General features: G+C 48.3%; 1 protein-coding gene across 1 annotated transcript in view; it reads right to left on the reverse strand.

The window, feature by feature from the left end:
* IGSF3 (immunoglobulin superfamily member 3) overlaps positions 1–18,198 on the reverse strand; it is a gene marked incomplete at its 3' end in the record, with an annotated part of 95,702 nt that extends 77,504 nt beyond the window's left edge. The window contains exons 1-2 of the mRNA XM_079724596.1: positions 18,163–18,198; positions 16,880–17,547 (exon numbers count right to left, since the gene is read on the reverse strand). Of these exons, the coding sequence (XP_079580722.1) occupies positions 16,880–16,922 (43 nt within the window). The 5' untranslated portion in view covers positions 16,923–17,547; positions 18,163–18,198. The remainder of the gene's footprint in view (positions 1–16,879; positions 17,548–18,162) is intronic.
* Positions 18,199–19,808: the final 1,610 nt, after the last annotated feature.

Genomic DNA, 19,808 nt, shown 5'->3' on the forward strand with positions numbered 1-19,808 from the left:
CTCCGGACCTGGCTTCCACAAGGATCCCCAGCTAAAGGTGGAGCAATCCAAGTCGGATTCTGGAAGGATGGCACTCCTCCCTTTGTGGCCACACCCCCGGCCCCTGGCCCTGGGCCCCAAGGATGTTGTGGCAGGCGAGGACAAAATGAAGGAATACAGGCTCTTAGCTGCCTCGGCCAGGAGATGACACCTGTCGCTTCCTCACCCATTTCACTGGCTCACATTAGTCACACAGCGTCAAAAAATCTGCAAAAATTTGGAGGAGTGCGTGCACATCTGGTGAGCTGCTGTCTCTGCCACATCGTCTAAGTCCTAAGACCTCTCATTCCCAAGGTCAAGCCCCTATTTTCAAATGAATTCAAGGTCTCATCACTTAGAGCTTCCATCATTACCTCAAAACCCCAGTGGCAAAAACAGACAGCATCTTCCTAAATTCGGTCCCATCTTCCAAATTTCCATTTTATGTCAAGTCATCACACTCAAACTCCTACAGTCATCTTCTAGATGCAAGATTCAATCATCTCTTCATTCAATCCTCCCTTCTTTTAACAGTTACTTTCCTTTACAATTTTCCTTTGATATTTTCCCCCATTTCCTACTACTTTCAACTCAAATCTCACCACCAACAACTGAATTATTCCAGGAGCTTAAACTGGTCACTCGGCTTTTATTTTCTTCCCTTCCCATCGACCTGGTACACGGCTGCCTAATCCTCCCTTCCAAGGTCCACTTTCTTAGTTTCTCCCCTGCTCAAGGGCCCACAATCCTCCCCACTGTATAAATCAAGGGTCACCTTCTAAGCCTGCAATTTGCAGTGCTCTAGAATCTGCCTGTGGAATTAGGCAGGACATAACCTCCCTGTTCTCTGCCACAGCCATGTCCACTCCCATCTCCACAGGTCTGTTCGTGCCACCCACTCCTACTCTCCCTATGCAAATCCTAATCCTACCTCATGATCCATTCCGAATACGACCTCCTCACCTGAGTCCTTCACACTAACATACATAACCTCTTTCTCTTCTGGTTTTCCACAGGGCTAAGCACTGTCTCTGCCTAGTGTGCATTCTGATGAGAATCTACATTGTACTGTTTTACGAGTATAAATCCTATTTCCTGCTCCTTTGAGGGAGTGTCTAATAATATAGGTTGCCTTCAACTGTATGTAGTGGAAAACATCAATTCTCTCACCCCAAAAACTGGGTTTGCCTCTTGGTGGGTGTTGAGCCAAGAAAGACACAGCCAAGCCAAAGATCAGGAGAAGGAAGGATTTATCACTTGAAGCAAGTCAGGAGAACACTGGGGGTCTTTCACAAAGCAGTGTCACCCCGAACAGCAAAATTAGGGCAGTTTTAGGCTCAGGGTACATTCATATTCATGGAGGGGCTTGGGTGGTTGAGAGTCTAAGCTTTAGTTGATTGAAGTCACGAGGGTCAGAAAAGGTCAACAACATCATCCCTTAGGTTCCAGTTGATCTGGTGGTTGAGTGCTTTAGGCTAATCTTTACTACTGAAAGAGAATTGGAAGTCTTTATAACTGATCTATTATCTTTGTTATATACTTACTATCTCTAGCCTGATAACAGTTCTTCCATTCTTTTGTTCCCTTAAGATTATTAACTACTGAGGTCTGTTCAAGGGCAAGCACTGTGGCCAGGCTCAGATCTCAAAATAACTTAGGCCAAAAATGGCTTCTCTTATGTCAAGAAAGCCATGCCTGGTTCCTTTTCTCCAGGGACTCTTTACTCTAACTGCTTACAATTCCTTTGGCTGAAACAGTGATGACAGAAAGTGCAAGGTCGGCCTGCTCAGTCTTCAGTGCGTCTATCATCAAGGACCCTGATTCTTCCCATCTTTTCCCCTCTGACGGCCTCAACAGATTTGCTTTCCTCATGGTGACAAAATGGCTGCCTCATTTCCAAGAATCTAGTGTATGGAGCTGTCCCTTCTGTGTTTCCTTTTAAGAGAGAAAATGTCTTTCCCAGAATCCACTCCCCGCCCTCCCCAGAGAACTTCTCATATCTCATTGGCCAAAACGATGTCACATGCCCATATCTAGACTATGGGCATCCATGACTGGCTTGGATCAATCAGCTTTTACCATGGAGCTTAAAGCAGAGTTACCTTTCCTTGAGTAGTTGGCAGGGAGGCGGGGAGGGAGGCATGACATTCAAAGGAAATCAGGGCTCTGCCAACAAGAAGAGAAAACAAATGGCTGTTGTGCAGGTAACCAACAGTGTCTGCCACAGGCAGGGCCCAGTGTCATGCATCCTTGCGTTTTCCCTCCCTTGCCACACCCATCCTGCACTGGCACATATGGATGCTCAACAAATAGCGGTGGAATTCAGCCAAACTAGGAATTATCCTGTGGGTGTGAGAAAACAGTGGGCATTATAATAGAGTGGCACAATTGGACATTTGTGCATAGAAAATGGAAAGAGGGCCATGAAATCCAAACAGATGCAAAAAAAGTACTTAGCAGAGGAGGTTGGGAAGCTCTGGTCCAAACCCTAGGCTGGGCCTGACTCCCAGTTCCACATCCAGGGAGCGGGCCCCAGGCCAGAGGACTGGGCCTCTCCCAGCAGGGCCCAGCTGGGCCTTCTCCTCATTTCAACCCTTGCCTCCACTGGGCCAGGGGTCTACATCCAGCCCACAGCCGGTCAGGCACAAAGGAGGTTCCCAATGAGGCCTGCCAGTGCCTAGCTGGTCTCTGGGCACATCATGGGCACCACAAGTCTGTGGACCAAGAGTACCTTAGCACAGGAGGTCTGGGCTCTGAAAACAAGTCCTCCCTTCACTCAGGGTCAGGGATGGCTCCTTCAGCTGGGCTCACAGGTCTCTGCACCCTCATTCCTCTTCAGGCCACCCTGTTCCTCTACTTGCCTCCCAGCTCAGCTTTCCAGCACACTCTCCCAGATTCTTTGGGCTACGGACAGCAGTCCAGACCCCAAAGGCACATGCCTCCACCCTTGAGTGGAAAATGCACAAAGAACTGTATAGAAAATATACTGAACACAAGGCTCTGAAGTCTCACAGATGCCCTACATCTACATCACAGGTCCATGAGTTTTTACCTATTGGAAGTTTTGGAGTTCCTTTTCAAATACTGTACAGCTGGGATTTCACTGGCTAAAGAAAACTGTGTTGAATGCAGCCACTCTCGGAACTCATCGATTATGACACGTATGCAACATTCGATACACAGTGACTAGAGCAATATTAGGTTGAACTGTATGACACTGTTGATATTTGACCGTTTTTGACCTACGAACACGGCAATGTCACACAGTTCAACCTAATATTTACTCTGTGCCAGGCAACTGGCTTGGGACACCATGACCAACTACACAGCCATAATCCCTGTCCTGATGGAACTTACAGTCTAGTGCATTAAACCATTAACTAAAAAGTCATCTCAGTTTTTAAAAAAAGAAAAGAAAGGAATACACAGTTTAGCTGCACTATTATAATTAATTATATGCGTATTTATGTGTTTACTGCCTGACTTCTTTGCACACCTATAAACCACAAGGATGGCTGTGTCTCCTCTATATAACACACAGCCAAACACGTAGCAGAATGCACTAGATATTTGTTAAACTTATTAATTCATGTTACAGTAGACAAGTGCAGGTGCTGTGGAAGCGTTTGGCAAAGTGATCTAACTAATTTGGGGACGAAAGTGTCAGGGACTTCACCAACTTGGAATTTCTAACATTGCTGATAAGGCTGAATTAGGTCCTCGAAAAACAGGTCCGTATACCACACAGAAACTGCCAGCAGCATAAGTACATGGGGTTTCATGGGGATTATTTAAAATACTTAATAGAACAAACTGTTTTTAAGCACAGTCTAGTATTTCAGAAACTCCATTTATATAAACAATTGGTACCTTAACTGCAAATCATTCTTATTTCTCTCCTAAAGCAGGATGTCCCAAGGATCTTTATTAGGTGCTCTATTAGCCTAGTCTGAGTTACAGTATTTACTTAAAAGTACTACCAGTGAAGTTCTGGAGAAATATTTGGTAACTCGAACATTTTTCTAATTCAAACTCATCTTCCTCATTAGTCTACGTTGTTAGGGATTTTACTATCCTATTAAGACAAAGTATCAAAGGCTGCACTTAGAGTAATAGTCACCAAATTCTTTTGCAGGACACTTCTGGCAGCGAGAACCAGAGCTAACATCAGAGAGCAGGTGGGAAAAAAAATAAAGAAATGACAATTTGGAGAGCAGCTGTAATCCAATTCAGCCTAATACATGACACCTATATGAAGTCACATTCAAATTCCAAGCAAAGCACGTAAAAACTTTAGGCCCCGCACCCTGATCTTTTGATTGACCTGACGTAATTTCATGAAAAGCATCGGTGAACAGCACTAACCAGAAGTCCTCCTATCTATTTTGCGGCAGCCACCCTTGACACACAGCAGAGACATCAATGAGCCTGGACAGTATCTTCATGCGTGTCTGGCCTGTCATTGCTCGCTGCACCAGCATAGAGATTTGGTAAAACACTGGTCACATTCATGGAACGTCTTAAACTCTCTTGACATAGCAAATGATCAGCAGGCCCTGTCCCCATGCCAAAGGCAAACAAAACTCTGTCGCCAGCAAGGAGGACACCCGGTCTCTCCGAAGGACGCCAAAGTCCCTGTCCTGCCTCCTTTGTGGAACCTTGCCAATCTCTGGGATGCAGGCATGATCAGGGGCTAGGGGAGATTATGCTCTGAACGTCTTAAGCGATTAGTTACTTAAAATCCTCCATCTGACTTCAGTCATTCCCCGTTACAGATGACAGAAGAAAAGCCTACTTGATTAAAGCTGAATGCCTATACATTTGAAAAAGGGAAAATATGCAGAAGAAAACAAGAGTCAGATTACTGATGGGCATAGCACCAGCCCCAGGACATCAGGGGCTGCTGAATAAATTATGACAAGGAAGCACATACATTAACCATGGATTCGCCATAAATACCTCAGCCCTTCCGGCTCTCACAGTTACTTGCTTTCCCCCAAAGCATAGATTGAATCTGGCCTTGTCCTCAAGTGTGGCCTGGCTCTCCCTAGATTCCAAATAAGGGAAATTACAGCTCTTCTGTGGTGGGGTAAGAGTGGGAAGGCAAAGTTTGTGTTGCTTAACATTTTAATTAAAACAAAGACGACGTACCCAGAGTCTCTCTCTTCTGCTGGGAGAGTTTTCCAGGCCTCCTTCCACTCTCTCCCCACCCAGGCCATCAGTCTTTTCCTCACCTCCAGAATAATTCCCCTTTAAAATAAGGGGATTATGGGCTTCCCTGGTGGCGCAGTGGTTGAGAGTCCGCCTGCCAATGCAGGGGACATGGGTTCGTGCCCCGGCTCGGGAAAATCCCACACGCCGCGGAGCGGCTGGGCCCGTGAGCCATGGCCGCTGAGCCTGCGCGTCCGGAGCCTGTGCTCCACGGCAGGAGAGGCCACAACAGTGAGAGGCCTGCGTACGGGGGAGGGGGGGGAATAAATAAATAAATAAATAAAATAAAATAAGGGGATTATGCATAATGAGATCTGCAAAGAGTCTTCTAAAATAAATTCAAGTCTAGAGCCACATTCGTTTTCATCTACTTTCAACCTTCTTAGAAATCTACCCTTGGGCGTGGGGGGTGGCGTGGATGGACCTGGACTCGGAGTGTGAGAGAGAAAGGGGCTACTACGGATGCTGCTTCCCCCAGCCGGGAGGTGCGGGGACACCCAGCTAAAAGTCATCCCCCATCCTGACACAGGGAAGGAGAAAGACCTGGGCCGGTGCTCCGAATGCAATCTTGCTTTTTTGTAATGCAATACCAGTAGACAGATTACAAAACTCTCCAGCAAGCTACCTTACTGTACTGAAACATCAGAAGACCTTAAGAACAGCAAATCATCTCTGAACAGGGTCACGGAGGGTTGTCTAGCTTGGGGATGAGCCGAGAATAAACCTATCCGCACAGTCCCTCCTCTAATAAACCAACAGACGTGTCCATCTGCAAAGCAGAACCCCCCAACAGACCATCCATCTCCAAACCGAAACAAAACCACCGCGGAACAAAAGCACTGCGGAACACCAGAAAGGCCTCTGAGGAGAGCTGCTCGTGGGGAGAAGGCTGGCCCTGCGCACAGGCTCCTGGGAGCAGCACTGCCTGCTCCGGGGCTCAAGCCATCGCCACCAGGTACAGCTTACAACCTGCCTGGGACCTGCAGACTTAGGGAACGTGGGTGAGAGGGGAGAAATACCAGGGACGAGGGAGAGGAGCGCAGATCAGGGCTTCTTAGGGTTCACCCCAGGTCGAGGGAAGGCCCCTGGGAAGGTGCAGACCTGGAAGAGTCCGTCAGTGTGTCCCGTGCCACCCGGCTGAGCTAACCCAGCAGCTTCCGGAAAACAACCGTGGTGAGAGCCTTGGGCTCCGGACAGGAGTTAAGGGAGGCCAAGTACCACGTAAGGGTGATCAGCCTTAACACGGTCCTGAGCAGAAGGCTGGCTGTGGATGCTGTCTCCTATCTGATGGCAAAGTATGTGACTATTCTAGGTCTCCTTTGTTCTGACTTCCTAGAAGTTCAGAGCTAAGTATGCAATTCCCAATTCCAATACAACATCCCCAGCAGTTAATAAGCACGTCTCTTACTCCTATAGGCCCTTCACCAGGCCTGCCCAGGGCATGTGTAATTCATGGCTGCTAGTGAAGAGCTGAGAACAAAACAGGAAGAAAAGATTTAAGAAATAGCAAGAAGAAAGACTTACCTTAGGAAAAGAGTTCCCTTACGTCAGAGTGTCTTTAATTAATCTTTCTATTTATTGAAGATTAAAAATACCTATCAGATGACTACTTAAAATGTTCATTATGATTTTAGCTTTTAGTTCTTGGTATTTGAGATAACAGAATAATGACTGCTTGTAACAGGCACTCAAATATTTGTCAAAGGAACAGATGGTTCAGGAAAGTACTGTAAGGAGATTCTAACACAACAGTGGTCTCTGGATGGGTGGTAGCCAGGTCAAACCCTGATGTTTAAGAAGGCTTGGCTGTGATATGTGAATCCCACAACCATCCCTCCAAAATAGCGAATCTTTTAAAAATCAGGTCTAAAGGTGAACCATCCAAGAAACCTGCTTTTGCCCCCAGGGTTTTAAAGAAAGTCACACCAGTGAACCTGAGAAGTACCCCCAACACTTTGAAATGATAATCTTTTTACAGCAATAGTTGCTCCTGCAGGGTTAAAGAAAAAAGTTCTCTTCCTTTGGGTTAAGGCCTCAAAGGTCTGGTAGCCAGCAACATTAAAGGTTATTCCAGTCCAGTTCACTCTAAATGGAAGAATCATTTGGGAGTTGAAAACGCAGGAAAACTTCTCATTTTTTTCCTAGTCTATGAACAAATAAGAACAGCTGATTGAACTGGATACAAAATCCAGTATTTACAACTGTCCTCTTAACAAGTTTTGAATGGGCTTTATTTTAATTCAAGATTATAACTAAGACAGTCAATAAAATATGTGCGTGCTTAATTTGCTAAATTTATGTGTTTCTAGAGAAAATATTCACAATAAACAAGTCAATTATTTCTCTTAAGTACATTAAAACTTAAGGGTAGTGTTTTTATTATGACTCTTGCTCTTGATACAGCAAGATAAAATTATTCTGTTATATAGCTGTTGAATAAGGCTCACTACTCCCCAACGATTTCACCAATTACAGCTTCTTCTAGCTATAAAATAACCAAATCAGTTCTGATATGGCCATAAAACTAAGACTGAAAAAATAGTGGAATAAATCACCCCTTTAAAATCAAGTTGTTGAACAATACGTTCTGTATGAGTCCATTTATGTCAAAAAAATCTATATTTGTGTGAGTATATGAATAGAAATTATAGAAAAAAGCCTGAGAGAATATAGTGTATCAAACTGTAAAGAATATATTTCAGACTCAACAAGGGGCACAGGGCAGAGAGGGGAACTTTCACTTTTTACTTTCTGTCGATACTGTTTGGATTTTACAACAGAACTATATTCACATGTCACTCTGTCCAAAAATTAGAAGTCAAAGAAATAAAGCAAGCAAATATAAGCTATCTTGTGAAACTGCAACTAACAGCTCATCACCTTTCTTTTATGTAACATTTTACCCTGAAGCACTTTATTTGTTGTTTTAAATTATGACAAATCTTCAGTGAAAATCGAGATTTCCTTCCTGATGGGGGTGCTACATCTAAGAGGTTGTGAAATTTCATTCTCTGGAAGTCTTTAGAAAGGGTGGGTATGTCGGGTGGGGAAGTGGTAACTGGCCAGGACAGGGAAGGTGTGGTTTGCCCTGAAGCAGCGATGGTTACTCACACACAGGTCTCTGGTTCCTCCTCCTCCTAAAAGCCCTTCCTAGCAAAGTCAAATCAAGGTTGCCAATGCAACCAGTTAATGGGCAAAAACCCCTAAGTAAGTTACGCAAGCTCCTTAGGTCTCTCAAAGTAACACTTGGGGTGAGGAAGCTGGCCACGTTACAGGTTTCAAAAACACCTCACCATGATACCACTTTTCCTAAGCTGCAGACACAGGACTAAGGGTCCTAATGGGTCCAGGCTATGTCTCCTTTGGTCACTGGCAACCCAGAGCACCAAACTAATTTTGCTTTAAAACTGGACTACTGTATCAAATGTGAGGGGTCACACTGATTATCACGTAGAAAAAACAGATTAACACTACTTAATAAATGCTGCCTGGCTGGGAGACAGAAGATTTCAAATTTATGGGGCTCTTGGAGGAAGGGGAGTTAATAAAGGGGTCCCTGAGAAGGAGGTAGGCAGCCCATCTCATGACATGGCTCCGTTACCAACATAACACAAGCAGGAGCCAGTGCCCAGCTGAGAGCAGAGAAGGTGTTTGCAGAGGCTGCCATGGAAAAGGAGCAGACCGTACCCCAGAGTAGCAGAAAGTGGGTGTTACAAGCAAAAGCAGAAACAAATACATGAAAATAACACCAACTTAAGGCAATTCTGAACATACTCCACTATATCAAAGAATCATAATGGGGGACTTCCCTGGTGGAGCAGTGGTTAAGAGTCCGCCTGCCGGGCTTCCCTGGTGCCACAGTGGTTGGGAGTCTGCCTGCCAATGCAGGGGATGCGGGTTCGAGCCCTGGTCTGGGAAGATCCCACATGCCACGGAGCAACCAAGTCCGTGCGCCACAATTACTGAGCCTGTGCTCTCGAGCCTGCAAGCCACAACTGCTGAAGCCCGCGTGCCTGGAGCCCGTGCTCCGCAACAAGGGAGACCACTGCAATGAGAAGCCTGCACACCACAACCAGGAGTGTCCCCCGCTCCCCGCAACTGGAGAAAGCCTGTGCACAGCAACAAAGACCCAACACAGCCAAAAATAAAAATGAAAAAAAAAAAAAAGAGTCCGCCTGCCAAAGCAGGGGACGCGGGTTCAAGCCCTGGTCCAGGAGGATCCCACATGCGGCGGAGCAACTAAGCCCATGCGCCACAATTACTGAGCCTGCGCTCTAGAGCCCGCGAGCCACAACTACTGAAGCCCGCGCACCTAGAGCCCCGCTCCGCAACAAGAGAAGCCACCACAACGAAAAGCCCACGTGCCACAACAAAGACCCAACGCAGCCAAAAATAAACAAATAAAATAAATAAATTTATATAAAAAAAGAATCAGAATGGGAAAGAACATATAGCTGGTATCAGATTTCTTCCCTCTGTTTTAATAAAGGGAAGGTCTGGGGACTTGTAAGTTGATGGGAAGAGGTCCCACGAGAAGACTGGACACCAGTCTCTCTGAGTTCACAGTTTTGTTAGAATGTCTTTGCTCTGATGATGTTTTGATGGACACACAAAAGTTCTTCCTTCGGTACAGAAACAGGTCCCCTTCACTTCCAATCTGGACCTCCCCACGTCCAGTAATGCCCCCTGCCCTCCCTGCCACTTCTCCCGCTGGTCCTCTAGGACACCCACCTACAGCTCTCTGGTATCTGCCATCTATCTCTGATCCAAATACCTAGACCTCACACCAACCGACTGTTCCAGTTCTTCCCACCAGCACCTCTAAGGGCCCAGGCCCACTGACACTCTGGGCTTCTCCACCCCTTTAGAAGTCTTCTCAAAACAGCCCCTTGTGCCCCGGTGTCCTCCACCCCACAATTCTGCCAGGACCTCACTCTCCTATTACTTAAAAAAATGCCTAAAATTCCCACCCATCCAGAAAGCCCTTCCAGACTGACCACTCGAGGGTTACTCCAGTCGCATCCCTCTCCTGGACAGAGCATTCCCTTCACTCCTCCTGCTAAGCTGAAAGCAAGACCAAACTTGCCTCGCCTCTCCTTCCCCAACAAGACAACTGTCCTTGGAGAGCACGTGGTATATCACTGTCTCCTTGTCCACTTGCAAAGTGATTTACCACTTTTTTTACCCCAGGCTTTAGATTATCATCCTAGAGGGGAGGAACGTGGTTGTGTTCCAGCAAAGCCTGGATCACCGGGATGAAGGGAAATAGGGTATTCGGGTGAATTTCATAGAGGGTTAATAGAGGGTTAGGCAGAACCTTTTTTCAACTCTCATGATCATAAGGCCTATTATAAAGCTTTTTAAGATACATCTGACCACTTCCCAGCCTGAGTAGAGTTAATATAATTTAATCTTTGATTCAGAATCTTGCAGTGCCCCCAGGCTCATCATTCTCTCCTGCTAATATAATTACAGATGCGGAAGATGTAGAGACTGGGCTGATGGTGGCCTGGAAGCCAATTTCTAGAATCAATCCCTGCTACTACATCTTGTGATTTTCACCTTCCTGAAAGTGCAGCTCAAAAGTAAAAACAAAATCCCACTTAGCTGGGATGGGATTCTAGTTAAGGGAGGCCCATTGCCATGGTCTTTGTTAAGTGCCTGCCACTGTGGCCCACAATTAGTCACTTAATAAAGGGGTCTCAATGAGGGAATTTGGCAACATGTGATTTTCTACAAATATAAGCTTGGTTTTGATGCAACCATTCATTTCTTTGAAAAATCAGGGTCATTCACACACAGGTGTCCTAAATTTCCTTAAATTAAAATCCAACCCTTTACAAGGAATAGCTGTGCTCACATCGAAACAGCAAAGGAACAGGTGTCCAATCACGGCGAATCAGGAACTCCCAAAGGAACCTACAAATAATAATCAAGGAGCCATAATTCAGGATGCACAAGGCCAGGGACCATGGGAGGCCAGTAAGTGGAGCCACTTCATCCAGTTCCCAGGCTAGGGCTCAGTGGAAGTGGTCTGCCTGGGCTCCACGGACCCAGTCTAAGCCCAAATCCCAAACTCATTACAATCTGAACTAATTCTCTGTGTCCAGCATCATCCCACACGAACTGGTCCCTAAAACTACTGACAGTCATTTATCCAATCCCTAAAGGGCCACTCTGCCACCCCTATGACTGCTGACTCCTCTGCATTTGCAGGACTCTCATGGGAAGAGAATGCCCTCCCCATCCAAAGACTGCCCATTTCTGAAAGCCCAGCCCAAGCCCTCACGCATAGGTCTTTCCCAGTGACCTATGAGAAACAACAACCAGTGACTGCATTGAACTTTACCTTGAACTTCCCGGGAGTCCATGGACAGATTTCAGGAGGTATGTGAACTTGAACGGGAAAAAAAATTACATCTTTATTTTCACGAACCTCTAAGTTAACTGTTCCTTAATTGTGAATGTAGGCAAACATCATGGTAATGTTTCCAGGACCTGTGACTGTCACAGTACAAATCACACATACTTTCATATCACATCACAGTGGATGCAGATACCTCAAAATATTTTCACCCTTCACTATAGCAAAATTACATAATTGTTAGATCTGCTGGTAGATCTTGTTATTAATGTGTTATTAAAGAAGCACATTGCTGTATCATAAATTTTTAAAAATATTTTGATGGCAGCATTTCAATATAATTGATTTTCTCTGTTATCCTATGTTTTTATTTATGCATTTGAGAATGTTATCCTAAGAAGGGGTCCATAGGCTTCACCAGGCTGCCAAAAGGATCCATGGCACAAAAAAGGTTAAGAACCCCTGGTCAGTGGGGTAAAAGCACACGCTCTATAGCCAGACAACCTGGATTCAAATCCAGGCCCTGCCAATTTCTAGCTCTTTCCCTTTGAGCACAATGATTTGAACTCCCTGAGCCTTGAATTTCCTCATCTTGATCGAGGGAGTCAATACAGAAACAACACCTACCTTGTGAAACCATTCATTCATCAAAAATTTAACTGAATACCTACTTTGTGCCAGGCACAAGGCTGAGTTCTGGGGCTACAGTAATGAACTGGACAGAGATGGTCCCTAAGCACTTTATACAGAAGATCATGCTATATAAAGTGTTTGGCAGTGACTGGCACATAAGCATTCTATAAACACTACAGTACCACTGTTAAAACCACAATATTGAGCATTCAATTATATGCTGATTTGCGTTGCTTCCCATGTAACAAGTGTTGGTTCATCTAGCTCACGCCTTCCCAACAAGGCTTCCTGGAGGCCCGGGGCGGGGCCTCATACTCAGAGGGGCAACTTGTTAGATGCAAGAACACAGGAATTGAACCAAATGGTCCTGATTTCAAAACCCTGTTCTGCCACTTCCTAGCTTTGTAACTGTGCCAGAGACCAAGAGCTGTCCCCCCAAAATTCTTTCCTCTCCTTCCCCTACAATAATAGAACCCCAGTTTTGGCTGGATACTTAGAATTAAGGATGACATTTCCCAGCCTCCGTTGCAGCAAAGTATGGTCATGTGATCAAGTTCTAACCAATGGGGATATAAGCAAAAGCGATGTGTGCACGAGGGCATGCCCTTCACCAACGCTTTTCCTCCTTCCTAATGGTTGGAGCTAGCACAGTCATCTTGGACCATGAGATGACCTTGGGAATAGAGGCATGCACTTGGAACAAGATAGAAAGGACCTGGGTCCCCACCCCTGTGGAGCACCATTTCAAACTGGTACAGTCATCTACCTCAGGCAAGTTCCTTAACCTCCCTGGGCCTCAATATCCCCATCTACGAAAGAATGATAATATAAGGTATCTAGCTGGCAAGACTGTTTGAGGATTTAATGAGATAGGACTTGCTTCACAGTAAGGGCTAGAGTTAGGAGAGGTGGTAGTACTACTGTTCTCTTGCTGCAATGACAAATGGAGGGGACTGGGACATCTTAACACAGCCCTGGGTGCCCAGGGGTGGCTCAATCATTCACACAGTTGAAAGGCATCTTAGCTAGCCTAGTCCTGACAAGAATTCCCTTCTCTGGAACCCTTGTCAAATGGTCCCCAGAAAAGGGAAGGGCACTGCCTCCGGGACAACTGTTGGGACAGTGGTGTTTGTTCATCCGTAAATCACGATCCTCATCCTCTTCTGTCAGAACCCTTCCCCCGACTACCCCAGGCCTCCTCGCTGCTCTCCACTTCCTCCTCCTTCTCCTCTGCCTTTGATCACCCAGTCCTGCCTCTGAGCTCACTCCCCCCAGAACATCAAAGTCCCTTTCAATCTCTTTTGGAAGCACCCTCTGGCTTCTCCCCTAAGAAGCCTTCCCTAACTAACTGGGAAGGTCGTGATCGCTTCCTCAGTCCCAACCTATTCAAACAAGAGGCTTTTCAAACTCTACGAACGAATTTCTCTCCCACTGGAGAACACAAATGACCATCTGACATCTACAAGTTCTCTGTGTTGATCCAGGGATGTCCCAATCACTTACATTTTTCATTGCTAACACTTCCAAAGCTATTTCATCTTGTTTGCAACATCAGCACTGGTCTGGAAGGCCTAACTCTTCATGGTTACGCAAAATCGAAATCCGCTTAATGTGCCTAAAGCTTATGTTCAACTTTCCTGATTATTCCCTTCCTGCTCTTGCAGACACAAATGCTATTGTCTCCCCCACGGTGCTGTCACCTTTCCATGTCCCTGTCACTCACACAGGCTGCTCCCTGCCCCGGGCCTAGGCACAGACACAACCACCCTCTTCTCTCCTCATTCCCTCTTTCACACTCAAGCCACGTCCACACCAGCCCCTGTTCTCTCTCATCTTCTGCCCCTCTGGCTCCATCCATTCTCAGTAGTGGAGACTCTACTATCCTCTTGGCTCAACCAAGCCCACGCTTAAGACGGCTTTAGAACTGGAATAAGGGTGGCCATGGCAGCCGATGGTTCCCTAGTTGGGTGGGGCACCCAGAGCTGCAACAGGATGAAACAGGACACGGTGGTCAAGAGGGCAGGAATCGGTACCCAAGCAGGCAAAAAGGAGGAACCTGATCCAAATCCTAGACATCGGTAAAGGAAGGGAGCGGAAAGCACGGGTCTGATGATGTCGAGGGAGTCACAAGCATCTCAGATTTACCCTGTATGCCCCTCACATACTGTCACAGGGTTTTCTCAAATGGCCACTTCTGGAGGCTGGCAGCACCTGTATCAGTCTCACTTTGCAGAGCACTTAAACTGGTCCTACGTTTTACATTCGAAATTTTATTCCAAGTGTGTGACCCACCTGGACACAAAACCTTGAGAGTCTTTGCTATTTTCAATTCATATTACGCATTAATTTTCATTACACAGCCAGAATGCTGACACATGAATCAGATCACAACAGATTGCAAGCAAGAAATAAGACCCCAGCCTGGGTTTTGCTCCCTCCACAAAGACCTTCTAGTCTCCAAGGTTAACAAAGTAGTAGCGAGGCCCCCTCCCTGCCAGTCATCGAGTGATAAGAAAAGGTGAGATTCCACCAGTGGGGATCAAAAACCCAGGCATGTCCAGAGTTCTAAACCTCCCCACTCTCACCCAGGTGTGCTCTTCGGCCACCGTTCCCCTTTGACACCACCTTGACACTCATTTTCCTCCATGGCACCTATTTATGCTTGAGGCTGGGAGTGGAAGACAGATACTAGTGCCCAGTGCCAGGGCTCCACTCCAGAGTGGCCCAGAGGGTGAACAGAAGGGGAACCAGCCAGCAGCCTTACATTTCTGGAGCAGCCAGGAGAAACAAAAGGCACAAAGGTCACATTGCCTTGTTTGCCCACTGGTGATTCCTTCTCCTGCCCTGGGCCCCACCCTTCCACTCAGCCCTCTTTCCCGCCTTAGCCACACCATCAACCCCATGCCCAAGCCTCCCGGAGGGCTCGCCTGTTTGTCCTCTTGTATCCACATGAATCACTAATTACTGATTTAAACCCACACACTAAGTGAATGACAAATACCAATACAATGCTTAGGATTGGCAAATGGAGAGCTACCTGTCTTCTTGACTCTGCCTGAGCATACAGGAGACACAGAGACACTGTATCCCGACCCACACCTGAGCAGAAGACTGACTAAACTTGCTGCCAGACTGCGTGTCCCTGTGAGTGTTGAGGAGGGGAGGGCAGAGCTGGCAGTGATGAACTCACACACCGGTTCTCCAACCCAGCTCCACACTGGAATTGTCTAGGAGAGCTAAAAGACTCATGCCTGGGTCACCTTCCCAGAGAATCTGGTTTAATTGGTCTGGGGTCACTGCCTGGACATCGGGATTTTTTAAAGCTCCCCCAGTGATTCTAACATGCTCCCAAGTTTGAGAGCCACTGACGGAACATACTTACGTGCTCCCGACATTTTTCAAAGCAGCCAAGACCTTTAGAACACCTTATAGCCTTTAACTGTCAAGATAGCCCTTGGGGGTACACCCCGTTTTACTGTGATTCAGACGTCAATCATAGTCAGGTTGAGATCTGAACTCAGGTTCTCCACCGCAAAGTCCACTCTCTTTCCACTCTCCTGTGAACTCTTGCAAGGGTGTAGACAACAAGTGAAAGCAATCTCCACTGCCAATAGGTCACAAGTAAGTCCCATAAATGCAAGACACCTAGATGTGGAGATGCAAACACCACAAGCAGCAGTGATGACCTCTTCTGAATGCAGGGGACCGAGCTGAACCCAGAGGGCAGCGGGGTGTGCTCACGTGCGAGGTCTAAGGCAATGGAGGGAGAGGATGCATCAGATCCTGGCCAGGGAGCTTATCCTAGACCCAAGATGTGTCCGGAGATACCACACTTAAGAGTAAGACAGCATTCAGTGGCATGGAAAGCACTGTTGAATCGGAGAATGTCGGGCAAAGGGGGGACTCTTCAATGGGAGGGAATCTTAAGAGAGGTGTCAAGGGTTCACCTCTCAGGCCACAGTTTCTCCATCCTGATCTAACCATCCTAACCTTCTGTGGGGTCACAAAACCCAATCCTAGCACAGCCCCTACCAGGCACCACTCCTCCAGTCTCTCTTCCCCCCAGAACTACCATCTGAGCTTCTTTGGTGAGGGGACATATGACTAGACCCTCAAACAGTTTTAGTCTACTGATCACTTAGGCAGGGCAAAGCATCCCTTCAACCCCTATTCCACCCATGCTTACTTCCCCCTCAAAAAAAAACAAAAAACAAAAAAAACCACCATCGTTATCACCAAACCAACTTTCCTGAGAGTGGGAATGGGAATAACGTTGCCACTTCGGATCGGACTAGGAATTGATGTGGACTGACACAGACATGAAGACGCTGAAGCACCATGTTTATAAAATACAAGAAACCAATCCACGATCCACATGGAGTCCCTAAAGCGTCGACATAGATGGGGGACCCCATGGCGGGGCCCGGGACAGACACTAAGGACAGCAAATGTTCCTTCTTAAAGACAACAAACGATGTGCCACCTTTCCTCCTGGGTCAGAAATGGGGCTCTCTTCCAACCTGTGCCACACACCGCTGCCTCCCGGGGTCCCCCAAAGCCGAGTGTTGATGGGAAAGAACCACAAGGAATTACAGGAACCAAGAGCAGGTTAAACTTTCACATCGATCGTGCTGATAAGCAGCAGCCACTTACCCAGCACAGCCAGACAGCTCAGCACTGGGAAAAAGCACTTCATGTCGGCAGCTGAGAGGAGACACAACACAGGGCGCTTCCTCTTCTCCCAGCACTTAATCTCTCATTTCTGGCAATCCACTTATAGCTCCAGAAGACAGGTTTGGAAACAGAACTTAACTCAGGGAATGAGAACAGGTTAAAGAGCTCAGCAGGAGGGAGTGGGGGAGGGGCAGCGGGTGGCAAGTGTTAAACTCCCCTAGGCTAAAGGAAGGGTCCAGAACAATTCGGACGGCGCTGGAGGCTCCTGCCACATCCTGTGCCTTGTGGTTTCCACTGTAATTGTAGGTTGCGGTGGATTAATCCTCAAGGAAAAGGAAAAAAAGAGTCTGAGAAAATCCTTTCATCCACTGATTATACAGAAATGTCCTTGGCTTCTCAGTGAAGGTGTCTGTAATCTCCCTCATTCAGATTCCCCAAAGGGAACAGGGCAGGTTTTGTCAAAACCCTTGACAGCCAAATCGCCCTGGTCGGCATCGACTGCTCTGGGTTTCTTCAACAAAAAGTCCGTCTCCATGCATGATGGTGAATCACGGGGCTGCCACCTGCCCTAGACCTGCCCGCAAAGCACGAAGCAAGTTGGCGTTCGTTCGGCAGCCCTGAAGCGGTCCCACAATGCCAGCAGCTTTCTAAAACAAACACAACAGATTTATCAAAGGCAAGCACGGCCGCCGCAAAAGCGAGAGGGGCTGAGCGCCAAGCTGGTCCGGGCACCTGGTCCTGGACCAGGACGGTCAACCTTTGCAGTCTGACCTTGGCCAAGTCGCCGCCTTAGCCTCCACTTCAGTTTCCCCGCACAGAGCCGATTGTTCCTGCAATACTTTCACCAAATGCTTCACTCCTGGGAATTCCTTCCGCCTCCCACCGAGCCCCGGCGCCGCGGGTAGCCCCACCCTCCGCGGGGGCAAATCGGGAAGAGGCTCCGAGGTGGGGCCGCCACTCCCCGTTCCACCCCCGGCCCTCGCCCCAACCGTGGGAGCTCGGCGCGCGCCGCGTCCCAGGTGGCCCCGCTATTGTTTTACCTTCCCGGGTGTTTATTTTTCGCTGATTGGAAAGAAAAGAGAAGGAGGGAGAAGGGAGCCCGGGGCTCCGCTTTCACTGCCAGGGGAGGGGGTCTCAGGCCGACCCCCGAGCGGAGCCGCCGCCGGGCCCACCGCCGCCCCTCCCACCACCCTCCCCCTGGGCTCCGGCTCCCCTCGCTGCCGCCCCTCCCCGCGCCGCCCGCGCGGTCGCCGGATACCGACCTCGCCGCCGGCCCTCTCCCTTCGCGCGCCGGTCCGTCGGTCCGTCTGTCCCGGCGCACGCCTCTAGGGACGCACCGCCTCCTCCCGCTGCTCCGGCAGCGGCACCAGCAGCCGCTCTCCGGCCCCTCCCCAGTCCCCGCCCCCTCCACCCGGCCCGTTGCACCCGGGCCAGCCGAGCGCGGGGCGAGGGCGGTGGCCTCGGCTAGAGGCACCGCCCCCGGGCCCGCCCCTTTCCCCCAACCCCGGGGGCCGGGCGGCCGGGCGGGGGCTCCGGGTGCGGCTGGTGGAGCCCCGCCCGCACCTGCGGGTAGCAAGGGCCGCCCGAGGACCTGGGCGCAGCTGGCGTGGGGGCCGGGCAGCGCCGAAAGTTAATCAGGGGGCTCACACGCAGACTAGCTGGCCGCCGGCTGGACGCACAGGCCCTTCCCAAAGCCCAGCAAAGGACCCCTGAGCCTGGAAGAGGGCGGACCGGGAGCGCGTCCCCTCTCTGGGAAACAAAAACAAAGCCTTCTGCAGGAGCCTTGAATCTGTTCATATAGTAGAACCCCACATTGCACTTCACTCTAAGACAGAATTTCCTAGACGTTGAGACTGAATTGGACTCTGGAAACAGCCTGGCTTCTAACCCCGGCTCCTCCACTTCCCTGCTGCGGACCTTGGTCGAGTGACTCAATAGCCCTGTGCCTCAGTTTACCCACCTGTTATATGAGGAAATGGCCTATGCTTAATAGGGATATATGAGATGTCCATGGCACACTTGTAAAACACTTAGGATGGTGCCTGCTACATCTTAAATGTAAATGCAAGCTGTAATTATTTTATGAGGAACACTCGTATCCAAGCAAGTGCATTTTCATTCATTCAATACTTGTCTAACATATGCAGGTACTGAGTAAGCACAGACCCGAGGTAACCAAGGTAGAATAGGACAGTCCTGCCCTCCTGGAGCTTGCAGTCTACTAAGGAAACCATAAAACAGGTATGGAAGGAAAAGAACAGTGTTGAGGAAGCACATGCAAGGCCTCCGACCCTGTGTTGTGGGGTCAGGGCATGAGGAGGAGGGGGGTTTGATCAGATCAGGCCAGGTGCCGGGAAGGCTTCTCAGAGGAAATGAAAACTAGGTAGAATCCAAAAGAGCAGAAGGAGATACCAGGGGGAGAGAGAGGAGGAAGGGGAGGACTCACAGGCCCTGGAATCAGTATCCTTGAAGGCCCGGAGGGGAGAGAGTGGCCCAGGTAGGGGATCAAAAATCTCTGTTGGGCCCAAACTAGTCTATAAGGAGGAAGTGGCAAGAAACGAGCAGAGAAGAAATCAGGTGTCAGAACCTGAAGGACTTTGTATGATGTGTTAAGGGGTGTGGACTTTAGCCCAGAGCCATAGCAAAGCCCCTGCAGATTTTGAGTAAGGCAGTATTGTTATCAGATGTACATTCTAGAAAGACCACTAGCCTAGAAAGACCACTAGCCTAGACCTCTGGCCTAGGTGTGGAGGATGGATGGGAGGGGAGTTCTACAGGAGGCTCGGCATCTGCAGACGAGAGATGGTGGTGACCAGGACCACAGAAGTAGCAACAGGGAGGGAGAGGAATGAGCAGGTCAGGAGCTAGGCTCTGTGGAATGCCAGGTTGAGGGTGAGGAATGGAACAG

Source organism: Hyperoodon ampullatus (assembly GCF_949752795.1).
Source record: "Hyperoodon ampullatus genome assembly, chromosome: 2".
Taxonomy (NCBI): Eukaryota; Metazoa; Chordata; class Mammalia; order Artiodactyla; family Ziphiidae; genus Hyperoodon; species Hyperoodon ampullatus.